The sequence below is a fragment of the Primulina tabacum genome, chromosome 3 (genome assembly GCF_025594145.1).
Source record: "Primulina tabacum isolate GXHZ01 chromosome 3, ASM2559414v2, whole genome shotgun sequence".
NCBI lineage: Eukaryota > Viridiplantae > Streptophyta > Magnoliopsida > Lamiales > Gesneriaceae > Primulina > Primulina tabacum.
In genome coordinates this window covers 37034291-37051830 of record NC_134552.1, presented here as the reverse complement: position 1 = coordinate 37051830, position 17540 = coordinate 37034291, and the positions used below count along the sequence as shown (strand labels likewise).

The 17540-nt window shown below is 35.5% G+C and overlaps 1 protein-coding gene across 1 annotated transcript; it reads right to left on the bottom strand.

The window, feature by feature from the left end:
* Positions 1-387: 387 nt before the first annotated feature.
* On the bottom strand, positions 388-7077 carry LOC142541066 (putative late blight resistance protein homolog R1A-10). Its single transcript, XM_075647606.1, has 3 exons — positions 6473-7077; positions 787-3049; positions 388-711 (listed from the first exon to the last, which is right to left on the bottom strand). The coding sequence occupies exons 1-2, from the start codon at positions 6917-6919 to the stop codon at positions 830-832; spliced, it is 2667 nt and encodes an 888-aa protein (XP_075503721.1). The 5' UTR covers positions 6920-7077; the 3' UTR covers positions 388-711; positions 787-829.
* Positions 7078-17540: the final 10463 nt, after the last annotated feature.

Sequence of the window (17540 nt, the reverse complement as noted above, 5' to 3'; positions counted from 1 at the left end):
AGGTAATACATCATTCATCAACCAATCATCAAGTGCCATGTTGTCACTGTTACATCGCCAACTTGTCCCGATCCCCTTCTTTTTACTGCTGAATTTTGATTAAAAAAACATTCACATATTTAAGATTGACTAATAGATAGCAACCGCACCTTAATAATTACTATTTACAACTGGATGATATTGAGCCGAGGGTTCTCTGCTATCAAATTTGAAGACAATTCTCTGTCACACCTCGTGTAAAATTCTTCCATTGTTTGGTTATGTGGATGCTAAATATCATATAAGAATCCCAAATTCAAATTAACATTGGCAACCGCGGAATTTAAATTTTGACATTTTATTTTTGAAGTTTAAAAAGTATACTATCAAACAAAATACTTCATTTGGACCTTCGTAAAAGAATACTGACATGGTCAAAAGGAGAAACAAACTCGGAAAACGGAGACTTTCAGTCATAATTATTGAACATGACAACAATGTCACTGGAACGACACAAGAAGCAATTTTGAATCAATAACTGCAAAGTTCAATCCGATAAATATACGGAGGCAAAAGGTAAAACATAATCCAACGGCAATGCATAAAAAATTTACGAATGAAATCAGGAAGAACAACTGTTACAGAGAGACATGGATGTGAGTGAGCAAACGCGACTCCACGCTTCTGGCATGTTTGGTTAAACCATTATGCCTTTATCTTTGTGTTCCATGCCTGCATTATCATCATACATACTATTACTATACTGGCCAGAAAAGATGATAGAAACAGATTAAATCAAAATTTTACCAACTGTCTAGAAGCACATTCGAGCTTTATAGATCGGAGGAAATCATTCGTCCCCAGGAGCAATGCAGAGCTTGAATTGATTTCTTTTGGAAAGTACTTCTGCTCCTTGCTTCTCTTTTTTCGCCGCCTCAATTTTCCTGGCAGAACATGATGCGGATTTGCTGACGCGTTTCAAATCCAATTTATGGAGAGTATCAACTAGGCCAAATGGAATTTCGCCAAGCTTCTCGCAGTTCCTAAGTACAAGACATCTCAGCCCCGGAAAATGATGACCTGAAGCGACCCAAACAACTAAATCTGTTCGTTCAACAAGCAGGAATTCAAGATGACGAAAACCACCATCAGTTGCCTCCCAGCTCCTTCCCACAAAGGCATTATCTTTCAATTTTAGTAATTCAAGAGTATCCAGCATCGCCAACGTAGACATGTGGGACCAATCCAGAAAAGTGGCAGATAATGTGAGACTCCTCAACTTTTGTGGGAATTTGTATGGCTGTGGGAGCTGGGGTACTTTACATTCAGAGGGTGGAAGAGGAAACGTATCATTCACTAACTTCAATTTATCAAGATTGCCTAACTTTTCCAAACCCTTGACTTCAAGAAGCGTGGCTATTTTACCACGAATACCCAATTTCTTTAGGCCACGGACCTTATCAAAAAAATCTTCTGTGCAACTTTGGGGTGATATTGTACCAAGTGTTTGAAGCTTTTCTCCTCCTTTGGTTTTTGACGTCTTCAGTAAAGTGGTTGATGCATTTATCTTTAGATGTCTCAATTGAATCAACTTCCATTTGTCAGTTTTGATTTCAAGTCCACGTGATGTTGTTTCAACTATCAAAGTTTGAATGTTCCAAAGCTTGGAAATTGAATCGGGGAGGATTTTGAAATTGCTTGACAAAACAAGGTATCGCAAATGAATAAGACTCGTAAGATCACTCGGAAATTTAGTGAATTTGAAAGACTTGCCTTCTAAAACCCTAAGTAAATTAAATGCTAAGGGGATCGAGGATATGTTTTCAGGAAGCAGTGTGATCTCTTCCTTGGAAAGACACAAAAATGAGCGGACACGTGGACCTAAAGGTTTTGCCGAGATAAAGCTTACAACATTGGAATGTATGCAAAGACGACGAAATTTTTCAACCTGGGGAAGAGAAGGCTCGAAAGTTCCTCCAATTGACATTTTCATTTCTTGAAAGAAGTTTTCCTTGGTATTTCCAGCTTCATTTTTGCAAAATTCCCGCAGCATGTCATGAATGCGACACGTTTTAATCTTGCCATCAGGGCTTACTTTATCTACCATCACTAGGTTTCTACTGATAAGATCATCTAAATAGTCTTCTGCAGTTTCCTCCAAGCTTATCGCAGGTTTTTGTTGTATAAATCCCTCCGCAATCCACATGAGGGTCAATCTTTTAACAGGGATCTCAAAATCTTCAGGGAACATTCCCAAATACAGAAAACAGGGCCTTAAGCAATAAGGCAATTTGTTGTAACTTAATGAGATTATCTTTTCCATACGTTCATCCGGATCTTCATTGAGATGCGTACTCACGCTTTCTGACACCTTTTCCCATGCATTTTTACTTGCACGCATGTCTCCAGCAAGAGCTTTTTTAACGAGAGTCCCTCCAATAACCACTATAGCAAGCGGTAGAAAGCCACATCGTTGAACGATAAGTTTTCCGAGCACTTCTAACTCTGAAGGGAACTCGGGTTTGCCAAATACCTCTAATCGGAGTAGCAGCCAACTTTCTTCGGGAGTTAGGAGACGCAGCTTGTGGGGTTCTCGATCACGGTTAGCTTGCCAAGCAACTTCCTCATTTCGACTGGTTATCAAGATTTTACACATGTTATTGGCTTTTGGGAAGGCATTCTGAAGCTCTTTCCATGCCTCTGCAGTCCACACATCATCCATGACAATCAAGAACTTTCCACTCTCCAGATTCTCAACAAGGAGATTCACTATATCTTGGTCATTCTTACGATACATCTCATCTGTGATCTTCATAAATTTGCTGAGAATGGAGAGAAACACATCCCTTTTCCTAAACTCTTGAGAAACATAAACCCATATGCGAGTGGGGAATTCAAACTGAATTCTATGGTCACGAAAAATCTTTCCTGCTAGTGTCGTTTTGCCAAGTCCTGGCATACCAATAATTGAGATGACATCTAGTTCTTCCGATTCTTCAGTCAAATACTTGATTATAGTATCTGTCTCATCTTCTAACCCCACAATATTTTCTTGCCTGATCAAGGGATCCTATGAAGAATTAAAAAACCAACAAGATACAAACGTGTTGTTAGATTCACCGCATGAATAACACAATTAGACATCTAAATGCATAAATATAACAATGCTTCTCTCTAGATGCATAAAGGCATCATACTTCAAATGCAAATCATGTACACCTTCCTAGAAGCGACGTTATCGTTTAAAGATATTGTAACAGTGATCAATATACTTTATTATCCAAAATGAGTATTTAAAATAAAAAACTGAATAAATGAGAATTGAAATAAGTCAGAAATCTAGATTAGTAGAGGTACCAGAAACTGTTGATCGAAGAAACAATTTTGGCTTGCGTATAAATCAGCTATGGAAAATGTGTAACCAATAGAGAAAGGTACCACATAAGAGAAAAGCCTGGTTCAGTACACTCCTCAACGAACCAGCAGTTTCAAATACCCACTAAGAATAGTACCGGCATTCGTTGTATGCTGTTCACGTTCACACACGGGTTGAATACTTCGAATAGGAAATGAGGCCCTTGATTTTCAACCGACCTCCATACATGTATGCTATCATATAAACATACGATGTTCGGGTCGGGACAGTTATGATTCTCAAGATGCCAGAGGAGACACACATCGGTAGCACTTTTTGATCTACTTCTAGAATCTATATGTTGTTTTACTTGTTATATATTCTTGAGCTTATATTTGTTGGGACACCGTTTTCTCGTACCCAAAGCTTGTGAGAAGTTTAAAATTTTTACGTTTCGAATGTCGACTATTCATAGGGTGTTAGGATTTTATAAATGAGTATATATTACGCTTGGACTCCAAACTATTCTGGGTTTAAAGCGGACATAGTCCTTCTAGCTAGTAAATCCCTACAAACGGAATTCCGGTTTTGATCGTTTAATTGGGTCCACAATCGAAAACTGTTTTCCCCTCCTAGATGGCACTAGAAATAGCAAGCGATTTGTGCATTGAGACTGTAGCCTCCGAATTTTCAAAATCTGGAGACGGTGCACGACAGCGGCGCGGCGATGCAAGGAAGCTAAGAGCCGAATTTTTTTCCCAAGAAATTGTTATGGCTGAAAGTTGTAATGAAGGAAGGAAGATTGTTGTGTGAATTTTGTGTGCAAAATTATGTTATGATATCATGCCCCTTCATGGCGTATTTACAGAATGCGACTCCTGATCTCATCGTCCTACTAGAACTCTATATTTCATTATATTAAAATTTCCATATTATTAATATATAATATATTTATAAACTATTGTTAATACATGATATATAAATACCATATATACATATATTTTATATCACCATATAAAATAAAATATATATACATTAATTAAATTAAATTAAACTGATTGATTAATTTAGTTCTATACTCCTCTACAACATTTATGGGAATTTGTACATGTTAGTAGTCATTACTTGTAGCACAATCATTTAATCAATAAATTCACAATTCACTAAATAAATGATTCTGAACTCATTATAATTATAATCGATGACCTGAGAGCGCCGATATATCAATAATACAAATCTTGTTCATATAATGAAAAACGAAAATTTTGAAATCAAAATTTCACTTACCATATTGGACAGCTGTCAGTTTAGTGAACTCTTTCACTAAATCAGGCAGCTTCACTCTCCTTCCTTAATTAACAATTGAGCTAACTTCCATTTCTTCCATCCTTTGAATTCAGCGCATAAACTCCTTTATAAGTTTCTTGTTTGATTTCCATCAAACTATAAGTCGCCAAATTCAACTCCTTGAATTTTGACTTTCTTAACGAGAACATAGAGTCCGATATTTGTGTGACCCTCAATGGTTTAGGGATACAGCTAGCCGTGGATCACATTTCCATGTGATTCAGAATAACATTTACTCTTATCTGGGCTTACCCTAGTTAGCCCAATTCTTTTCATCAACTATTTGATCAAGAATGTTACAACTCATTTCTGATTGCATCCATCGAATCATGATAAAAATGTCTAGTAACATCGCCTCATGATCTCCTAGGTATCACTGATAGTGCGTCCAAGAACCTTAAGTCATGGTTATCATACAGTACGGTCCATTCAACATATATATCCCGATAGAATATGCAACATTGATATATCGATAGTCGCATATGAATTCGATAACAATGCGATTTATCTTTGAGTACTAATAATATCAAGGTATGTGCAACTAGGAAAACACATTTTCCTAAAGCACATTTCTTACTCTGGCCAGAGACTCCTTGTAACTTAACTCATTAGATCACCTAGGATGTCTTCACTCATAGGCAAACAGTGAATCACCAACTACAGTACATTTACTCATACGTATTTCAAAACTGTACCCAACCTCGCCACCTGATGACCCACAATGGAGTCGTTAAACGGATCAAAGTACATGCTAGTACTTATAGCCCCTACATTGTCCCGGGTCAAAGGACTAATGGTATACAACCATAGCCATGGACTATTCCACTAGATAAGTGAGAAACACTTGCACAATCCTAGGTATGGTTGTTCAGTGCATCATCATATGATCACTCATCAATATGAATGGACATCGCTATGTCATTGCCAATGAAACATGGCGTTTATATCACAAATGTTGTTCTCGAATTCAAGCGACATTTATCCTTATACAAGGCGGCTAATTCGACTAGGAACTTGTTTAGAATATACGGTACACTTCCTAATGAATTTCATGATCTTACGTTAAAAGACAGACCTCATGGTACTTATAATACATTTAAGGACTTTATCTATACAGCTTGCATGGGTATACACATAAAATATAATGTCATTATTGAATAAAATTGTAAAACATTATTAAAATAATGATTGTTTTACATTAGAGTCAATAAAAACTCGAGCCACAAGTTGGCTTGCAAGACACCTATTCTAACAATACACATCCCTCCATAATGTCTTTATAATATTCTTTTTGACACTGTGTTACTAACACATAAAAACAATTTTCATATAACCTTATTAAATGATAAAAATATAATTGGCTCATGCAAATGGACAATATGAATGCAAATGAACAGTATGAATAATCAACAGTTCTATTTTTATAAAAATAATCCAACACTATTTAAATCACTTTCATCAATAGTGCAATGAATTTCCAAATTGTTGCTATGAACTATGAACTTTACTATATGGCTAATGAAGGGAGATGATGCAAACTCCCATGTCTAATATCCAATCTCAGCCGTATATATCTTCCCAAAATAAGGACTTCGTTGTTATCAAATTCCTTCCATGGTTTTAAAAAAGAGGTAGTCCATATGTGTGTTATATAAGCAAAATGTCAATTTTAGTACTTTCAACAAAAAAAAAAAAAAAAAAGTATTTTCAAAAGTGTTCAGTAATTAGAAAATAGAACTTTTTCGGCCGACCTATTAAGTAAATCGAAGATGGTTAATTTGATGAATTTACCTTCTTTTCCCCCGGAATCTTATCTTCAGCGGCCCCGCCATCGGTCTCCGCGGAAGCAAAGTCGATCAAATCGTTCCTATCGTATATTTTTTTTATCTTTCCTCCAATCTCCTCAACCTTCTTCGCAACTTTGGGAAGCTTTGCCAGAGGATTATAGAAAGCTCTCAAAAAGAAATTCTTGAATTTGTTATCCGACGCCAGAGCAACACAAGCATCGATCGTATCTTCCGCTTCATACACCACGTCGATAATTTGTCGCACCAACTCGCGCAGAGCTTCGTCGTCCCTCTTGCGCTTTTTGGTCGACTCTTCTAGAAAGGCTTTGAACAATCGGAGATCGTTTTCGAGGTTTTCGACTTGGCTAGTAGAGTCGCGGATTAAATGTGCGTGATACAATAGCAACTGTTTGAGGTTATCGAGCAGGAACTGTACTGCTGCACCCTCCATTGTTTTCTGTGTGTGCGGAGAATTCAAGGGAAGAAGAAGAAGGAATTTAAGAGCGTTGGCTTATCAGAGTAAAGTCAAGGTCTCCCCTTCCTAACCTTGATAAAATATACAACACTTACAAAAGTACTACGATTCTAAACTAACTTGGGACGTGAGGAAATTCTTATATTCAAAATATTTAGGGTAGATGTCTGTTAGATGCAAAAAAATAATATTTTTTTGAGTATTTGTAGTACACACTTAAATAAGTTTTCTTCCCAAGTAAGAAAGCTAAGCAACTAGCAAAGTTTTTAATCAGACAATACGTGTGAGAAGGCTGTCTAATAGGACTTCTTCAAATATGAGTCCACAGAGCGAAATTACTCATCGGTTTCCTTTATGTATATCAATATACAATATTTCCTATTGTATTTGCATTTACTCCTCATTCTCATTCTCATCTTTTTCCTCACCACTCATCCCCTTATTCTTTGTTTAAACTCCCCAATTTTCAAAAAAATTTCAAAAACATCCTTAATTCATTGATTTTGGTACGTGACATTGTTATACCTATCGAGTATGTTCTTAAAGACATATAGCCTCAAGACATACGGCAACGCGAAGTTTCCAGCCTATATATCATGTTCAAATGATCAAGTCCTTTTTTTTTTTTAAATAAAAGGCCCATCATGCTTCCGTATAATAAATTAAATATTTTACCTCTTTAACCGAAGTGCCACCGGATTATATCCACCGTATTTTACAGACTGCTCCTCACAGTCTAACCACGCAGTCACAACAGATGGTTACTGAAGCATATTTCTTCAGCAGCACTTGGCACAACCCTAATTCATTTCCTACTTTAGGGTGTACAATAAAAGATGAAATTTTGAAAAAAAATATATGAGAGGGGCTAGAGCAAAGACTTCCTTTATTCAAACACAAACATTTATTATTACATAATAACCTTATGTAGAGGAGGAGAAACTTGTTTAGCTATTGATCGTAGCTGAACTTACAAAACACAGAAACTAGAAAATATTACAATTTATTTCTGATAGAAATTGAGGAAATGTTCAATGATCTCAACTTCCTTCTTCCTGCTTATTTATAGAAGGCTCTTCCGGATTTGAAACTCGGACTTCAACTCTTGATGAGCCTTTACAGCTTGCATGTGGACCACTTTCTGTAGTGGTTAAGTGGTGGTACCTTCACCTTTTCTTGATTTGTCCCTTTCTAGATCATTAATCTAGCAATGGCTTGTTCTTCTGATTTTATTTCTTGGCATAACCAATGAATATACGTTTGTATTATATCAGCTGAGATCTCGTTCTCTTCTTCTTTTAAGAGTTTGTAGAGATCATTAAAATACTTCAGCTGCATTCTTATTTCTTTAATCCGCCTTTTGGAAACCTTAAGATATGTTGCATACACTTTTCTTTGGTTCCAAATTTCAGTTTAACTCTTGTATGTTTCTTTTACCCCATTTTTTACTTCTTTTTATAGATGATTTTGGGGTTAAACTTCCTTGCTTGTTTATTGGATTTCCTTTATCTTTAAAGATAGGGAATCCAATACCTTTCTCCGATCATCTTCCCACACGTGCCATATTGCAAAATTTCCGACGGGTTTTCTTACTTGCCGGCAGCTTGCTATTCCACAGAAGATTTCTTTTCTTTTCGAACAGATCTTCTGCAAAGCTCGTTGTTTTTCCTGTCATTGTATTCAAGAAGAAAGATCAATTTACAGAATTTTGATAAAATTTAAATGGATACTTGACTTTGTCCATCTCTGTTAGACAAACCCAAACTCTGCATACTCTCCTGGTAGATATGTCATCTTCATTAAATGAAGAAATTCGGGGTGTTTTGTAACGTACCGTACTTTTAAACTACTTGAAATTTGCGGAAAAATAAAAAAAAATTCTTAAATACGAAATAAACTTTCAAATTGCGATCATCCATAATCCGTTCTCAAAAAAATAACTGCAAACAAACGTTCGAAATTAAAAATTTTGCTAAAGCATTTGACTAAACATCATAACAGTAACATAAAATCAGAGTATTTGAAACTTTCATAAATTCTTAAAAACATGGCGGTCCTCGGGTTTAGCCTCCTACTCAGTCCAAGCCAGCTCACTGGTCCTCACCCCTCATCTCCTCAAATTCATCATCACCTGTATCGATCAAGTCAAGTGAGTCTAAAAACTCAACATGTATAAACTGGAAGTAACGAGTAATACGTAATAAAATCACATGCAACTTTAAAATAGAACATACGTACTTGAACTTTAACATGCGTGTAAAAGCTTGATCTTACATACATTACATAGACGTGCCATACCGTGAAACTTTTCTTAAATATGCTTGCATACTTGTACATATTTGAACATACATAACTTCATCATTTTGCGTAGAGGCATGTTTCAAAGCAAGTGACCCATACATAAATATGCCTGATCAGACTAAACCACAGTACTGGGCTGATAGGGAAGATCCACTGCCACATACATGAGATCCCCGTTCATGCTTTAACGGGTGGATTGGTCCCTGGTCATGCTTTACCGCTTTCCAATCCTGATCTAAACCCCTTCATGCTTTAACGGGGTGGAGAGGTCCTCGGCCACGTTCACCGACTTCCAAACTCATTCATAAATTGGTCACATGACATTTAACATACCTCAAAAATAAAACATTTTCTCATTTGCACGTCGAACATACTTACTTGGCATTGAGGGATTCATTGGATCTCGCTTGGGGCCACTGCTGCACATACTAAATGAGTTCAAACCCTTATCTTGCATAACTTATACGTAGGTAACTCGTGCTCGCCACCGAAGTAAATAGAGAACTTAAGACATTCTAGATCACTCGGAACTTGATCTCGTTTAATAATCGTATTAAGCCATGATATAGAACCCCAAAACAAATCCTATATTTTTACATAAATAAATTTTAACCATCGTACTAAATCATGATATAGAACCCCGAAACAAATCTTAAAATTTTTTTTTATATAAATTTTTTTTAAAGGGGTACAAGGGTCCGGGTAGACGCTGAAAATTCGCATTTTGAAGGAAAAAGGACACGGACCATGTGTACGGGTCGGGATAGGGGTCCGGGTAGACTCTGAAATTTCGTATTTGGAAGGACAAAGGGGACAGAACATGAACCGACACCTTGAGACCCATCCTAGAGTGCTAGAACATTCATTCAAACTCAAACAAACGCTCCAAAACAACGACGTCCAACTTACAACGCAATACAACTCATGAACACGAAATTTGACACCAAATCAATTCCTACGATTTCCAACTCAACCAAATGCCTAAAGACACGAAACGAAATGCCAACATACATCCCAACATCATTCTTGATATACTTAAACGCAGCAATGATCACCCATCGATGCCCAACAAAGCCTGCAACAAATAAACTTCAAGAACACAATTTTCATAAAAGTCGCAGTTTGAACAGTCCCACAAAAACGATCATAACTCACTCAGTCTTCATCCAAATATTTTGAATTATATATCAAATCGAAGGTATCAAAAAGTTCTATGATTTATATGTTGAATTTTTTTCCTGAAAAGCAACCGAAAAATCACAGTATTTAAAAGAACATTAAATTTTGAGTTTTAGATCTAAAAAAACGTTTCAAAAATCGATCCAACAAGTTTCTGCTCAAACTTTGTACATTATACATGGATTTTTACGCATAATAATCAATACAACATATAATATGCCGATATCGACGCAGGAAAAACATAATATACATGCCTTTGCTTTGAAACGATTGAAGATGGCAAATACCGGTGCGGTGGAATACGGGAGATGACTAGGGAAAACTTGCTACGCGATTCTTGCTCGAAAAACCAAGATAAACCTTCAGAAATTTTCAAAGGAGAGGGGTGGATGCTTCTAGAGCTCAAGAACCCTAGGCTATCTCAAAAATGAAACGTGTGTTTGTGTGTGTTGTGTGTATGCGTGAGTGTGTGGTGTATTGTAGGGAAATAATTGCTTAATTACTCAATTTGGGGCTAAAGAATTGATTAAGTAAATAATTAAAAATAAAATAATACTAATCTAATTAGTTAACCCCAAAGAAAGTTTTAAATAAAACAATAATTGAGTGCAAATTTCAAGATTAAAATCTCTCAATAATAAAATTAGTATTTGAAAAGCTTAAAAATCTAAAATGACCTAATAAATTAAATAAGGTTTTAACATGCTAAAATTTTTCATAAATCATTTAAAACACTAATTTTCTTGATTTGGAATAACATACCACGATACAAGAGTCGCCTAAACCATAACCGGTCTCTTTTTCCGATGTCGCAACAAATATTCGCCTGAAACATAAAGCTCAAGAAACATTTTAACGTGCAACACATAAGCATAAATAATTTAAAATAATGCAAATTAATAAATCATGAATTAAAACACAAATTAATGAAATAAACATGCATTAAAACCATTTAATAAAATACATAAGGAATTTAATAAATTGCACGCATGTGGTTCACGTAGACCTCAAATTTTCGGGACGTCACAATCTACCCCCTTAAATTGAATTTCGTCCCCGAAATTCGCTAATCCTCGATAATCCAAAAGTTTAGATTCTTAATTCTAGATTCCAACAATCCACGCTACCGCTGCGCTACTCTGATAAAAAAAAAAAATTAAGTCTTAGGCTATCCTTACTTATCTTCAATCCTAATTAAATTGCCTATCAAAAACTTCGTTCGCGAAACGCAACTTAAAGCGACTTATGGCGACTTACTTTTACTTTACTATGATCTCGACTTCTGACTTTTCTCATCATTCCCAATATTAGAAATGGAGGTCCAAACTTATCGTATCTTACTCTCCTTATACCATACCCGTAATGTCTATCGACCTATTACATCAGCATTTATGCAGTTCAACCTAAGAAATCTTAGCACCAAAAGTTACTGATCAACTTTTATCATCGGCAATTCACTTAAAAGTTAAATCTTATCTTACCCCATAATAATATTGGCCTACAATCCTTGAATCGAATCTTTACCTTACGATACCAAACTTACGTAACTTAGCTATTTACGAGTACGTCCCAATATAAAGTTTTTGCCAATCTTAAATTTCGAGTAACATTAATCCATAAAAATCCAAAATATACAATATCGATCCTCTCCTTAAATAATAAAACCTTTCTAGCATCAATCACATGCTTAAACTATTTTCTTCTCAATTACTATATAGTTGAGGCCTAAGACACTTGGCCTTTCCTCATTGGAACGAATGTCACACTTTGACGTATCCTCAATACTTAATTAATTCTAGCGTATAAGACTTAATAAGTTCCTCCTGTTAATTATAGACTAACTATAATAAAGCAACTTTACTTATCACTCATAGAGTTCCAGAATCCCCATATCAAGTTTTTGAACGCAACTAATCCCCTTTTGTTTTTATTTCACCCAAAACCTCCGTATGAACACCTATTTCATAAACTTGAAGTTCAAACTTACACAACCCAAATAGTCTTAGATAACCTAATTCCAGCACTTATATTCACTTAATCCTAAGTTTCTTAATGACTTACAAAAATTCCTCAACACAAGGTGTCTGACTCATTTCATACATACGACTAATAAGTAACATAACCAACAATCGTACGCAACTTTCTAGAAAAATTTAATCCTAATAAAAGTATAACTTTAACTGTTAAGATCGTCACTAAAAGTTTTGCTACATCAAATCTTAAGCTCCCGAAAATAAGTTAAATTATTGTCTAATCTTATAACTTAACTAATTGATCAACTTTATCTTAACTTTGTTATCACTCTAAATTCTTCATTTGCCTCTGCATTAATCCACTAACACTTAGATTTTTAAGTCCAATATTGATTCATCCTACAATGCCCCTGATTAACATTCCTTATAACATTATAACTCAGATTATTTCAAGGTTCGAACTATCTCTCCAAGCCTAAGTCAGCGAGAGCTCCTGTCATTTAAACCATTCAATGCTCACTTATCACTAAACCAGTCCCAAATTTCTTAACAATTGCAAAATAAATTCCTAATTTCCTCGATAATAACACAACCTTGTCCATAATTTTTGAAAATCCTACAATTACCCATAAGTTCTTGGCGTTCCTAATTTCATCTTATAGATTTTTCGTAACATAAAGTTCAATAATTTTAAGCTTATTAAACCCAAAATCAATTCCATAACCTCGAAAAGCTACTGATCTTACTCAAGTGTTCCTCAAAAGTTCGAACTTAATCCTCAGAATTTTCGAAATTTTTAATTTGGTCCTTAAAGTTCTCAAAAATTATAATTTTGGCCCTACAACTCTTCGAATTTTGCATTTTAGATCCCCATAAAATTTTTGATTTTAGCCTCATTAAACCTTAAAATTCTCGAAACTCAGAATTCTATCCCAAAAATTCGGTAAATTCGAAGATAGCCCCATAGAAATTTTTTTTTTGCACTTAAGTCCTCAATTACTGGTTATTACTATTAGGTCCTTAAAATTCTCAATTCATGCAATTCAATCCTTATAACTAATCTTACATTTCCATCAATACTTAAAATCCCAAATTATACATTTTTTTTATACTTCTAAAGGTCGTCATAGATTTCAGATCATTAATCCATAAACGAAAATTTTCAAAACTTAACTCAACTAGTAACCACGAATCATCATCAGTATTTTTAAAAAATATCTACTTTTCGAAAGCATTCAGAATTTTCATAACTAACTTATGACTCAAAGAGTAGAACATCTGTGCTTATTAACCAAAAATCAATATGCTCAAATCGTTATCAACATTTTGTAACGCCCAAAAGCCAAATTCTTAATCATGTCCAATACCACAAAACCAACATGCATGAAAATTATATAATTTCGCATTTCATGTCGTAATATGCATAAAAAGTTTAAAGATCGAATCTCAAATCACAATGACAGATAAATATCCACTCTCAAACGTATGTCATGCAAACATACAAGTGATAGCATTAAAAACATGCACATGCTGAAATCATGACTTGCTGCTTACTACATAAAAGAATTTAAAACTTTAAAACTTACAGACTTGAGATGTGACTTCGTGAGCTTCTCGCAACTGGCAGTAGGCATAACCTTTTACAAGAACACAGCTCTGATACCAACTATAACCTACCGTAATTTTAAACTACTTGAAATTTGCGGAAAAATAAAAAAAAATTTAAATATGAAATAAACTTTCAAATTGCGATCATCCATAATCCGTTCTCAAAAAAATAACTAAAAAAACGATCGAAATTAAAAATTTTGCTAAAGCATTTGACTAAACATCATGACAGTAACATAAAATCAGAGTATTTGAAACTTTCATAAATTCTTAAAAACATGGCGGTCCTCGGGTTTAGCCTCCCGCTCAGTCTCCGTCAGCTCACTGGTCCTCACCCCTCGTCTCCTCAAATTCATCCTCACCTGCATCGATCAAGTCTAGTGAGTCTAAAGACTCAATAATACGTAAAAAAATCAAATGCAGTATTAAAATAGAACATACGTACTTGAATTTTAACATGCGTGTAAAAGCTTGATCTTACATACATTACATAGACGTGCCATACCGTGAAACTTTTCTTAAACATGCTTGCATACTTGTACATACTTGAACATACATAACTTCATCATTTTGCGTAGAGGCATGTTTCAAAGCAAGTGACCCATACATAAATATGCCTGATCAGACTAAACCACAGTACTGGGCTGACAGGGAAGATCTACTGCCACATACATGAGATCCCCGTTCATGCTTTAACGGGTGGATTGGTCCCTAGTCATGCTTTACCGCTTTCCAATCCTGATCTAAACCCGTTCATGCTTTAACGATGTGGAGAGGTCCTCGGCCACGTTCACCGACTTCCAAACCCATTCATAAATTGGTCACATGACATTTAGCATACCTCAAAAATAAAACATTTTCTCATTTGCACGTCGAATATACTTACTTGGCTTTGAGAGATTCATTGGATCTCGCTTGGGGCCACTGCTGCACATACTAACGTGAATTCAAACCCTTATCTTGCATAACTTATACGTAGGTAACTCGTGCTCGCCACCGAAGTAAATAAATAGCTTATGACATTCTAGATCACTCGGGACTTGACCTCGTTTAATAATCGTACTAAGCCATGATATAAAACCCCAAAACAAATCTTATATTTTTACATAAATAAATTTTAACCATCGTACTAAACCATGATATAGAACCCCGAAACAAATCCTAAAAAAAAAATTTTTTTTTATTTTTTTTAAAAGGTTAACACGGAACCGTACACAGGGTCCGGGTAGACGCTGAAAATTCGCATTTTGAAGGAAAAAGGACACGGACCCCGTGTACGGGTCTGGATAGGGGTCCGGGTAGACTCTGAAATTTCGTATTTGGAAGGACGAAGGGGACGGAACATGAACCGACACCTCGAGACCCATCCTAGAGTGCTAGAACATTCATTCAAACTCAAACAAACGCTCCAAAACGACGACGTCCAACTTACAACGCAATACAACTCATGAACACGAAATTTGACACCAAATCAATTCCTATGATTTCCAACTCAACCAATTGCTTAAAGACGAAATACCAACATACATCACAACATCATTCTCGATATACTTAAATGCAGCAATGATCACCCATCGATGCCCAACAAAGCCTGCAACAAATAAACTTCAAGAACACAATTTTCATAAAAGTCGCAGTTTGAGCAGTCCCACAAAAACGATCATAACTCACTCATTCTTCATCCAAATATTTTGAATTATATATCAAATTGAAGGTATCAAAAAGTTCTATGATTTATATGTTGATTGTTTTTCCAGTAAAGCAACCGAAAAATCACAGTATTTAAAAGAACAGTAAATTTCGAGTTTTAGATCTAAAAAAACGTTTCAAAAATCGATCCAACAAGTTTCTGCTCAAACTTTGTACATCATACATGGATTTTTACGCATAATAATCAACACAACATATAATATGACGAGATCGACGCAGGAAAAACATAATATACATGCCTTTGCTTTGAAATGATTGAAGATGGCGAATACCTGTGCGGTGGAATACGGGAGATGACTAAGGAACACTTGCTACGCGATTCTTGCTCGAAAAACCAACTTAAACCTTCAGAAATTTTCAAAGGAGAGGGGTGGGTGCTGCTAGAGCTCAAGAACCCTAGGCTATCTCAAAAATGAAACATGTGTTTGTGTGTGTTGTGTGTGTGCGTGAATGTGTGGTGTATTGTAGGGAAATAATTGCTTAATTACTCAATTAGGGGCAAAAAATTGATTAAGTAATTAATTAGAAATAAAATAATACTAGTTAACCCCAAACAAAGTTTTAAATAAAACAATAATTGAGTGCAAATTTCAAGATTAAAATCTCTCAATAATAAAATTAGTATTTGAAAAGCTTAAAAATTTAAAATGACCTAATAAATTAAATAAGGTTTTAACATGCTAAAATTTTTCATAAATCATTAAAACACTAATTTTCTTGACTTGGAATAACATACCACGATACAAGAATCGCCTAAACCGTAACCGGTCTCTTTTTCCGATGTCGCATCAAATATTAGCCTGAAACATAAAGCTCAAGAAACATTTTAACGTGCAACACATAAGCATAAATAATTTAAAATAATGCAAATTAATAAATCATGAATTAAAACACAAATTAATGAAATAAACATGCATTAAAATCATTTAATAAAATACATAAGGAATTTAATAAATTGCACGCATGTGGTTCACGTAGAACTCAAATTTTCGGGACGTCACATGTTTCGTTTGTAGGAGGATCCTTGATGAATTTCTGGGTATTCATATCTAGCCTCCTTAGCTTGATGAAATGAAAAGCTTCGTGTGAGCCTTTCCCTGCTGGTTCTAGTGCTGCACTAAAAAAATACAACTCTATAATATCTCATCTGGACAAATAATCATAGTTTGTCCAAGTTTCATGCACCGCTTCCTGGATCCATTTTGGTAGACCTGAAATTTCTGAGAATCTTGGTGATGTGGTATAAAATGAGGCAAGAGCCCCGAATTCATACCAATCTTTGACCTCCTTTGGATATGAATTTGGTTTCATCCCTACCCTAGGATATTTCCCTGCAACATCAACTCGAACAATAGATGGGTTGATGTCAATTCTTGTGTTTAATTTCTCCCAAGTCTGTTGGTAAACCTGAATGGAGAAATTGCTGCTTCGTTAGTACCAACCTTAGATTTACCCTTGTCAGTATTAGGTCTAAGGTTGATCTCTCCCTCTTCAATCCCCGAGGTGAAGGGCTGACTTGAAGACTCGAGATTTGAATCTGGAGTTTCAATTTTTGTCTTGGCCGACTCATCAGAAGTTGATTCCGGCTTAACACTTGTGCTGGGGATACTTTAATCCTCTGCTCCATGTATAGAGTCATGTACTCGAAAACTCTCCAATCGGGAAACCAATGGCTTCTCAATGCCTTGGAGGATAGGCCTTTGCGTTACAGACCATAACTGAGTATATGCCTGTAAACATCCTGTGATTCGATCAGAGACAATTCTCTTATCTGCTTGTTGAAGCCTTCCCGCAATTTCTGCATTTAGTGCTAACTTGTTAAACTC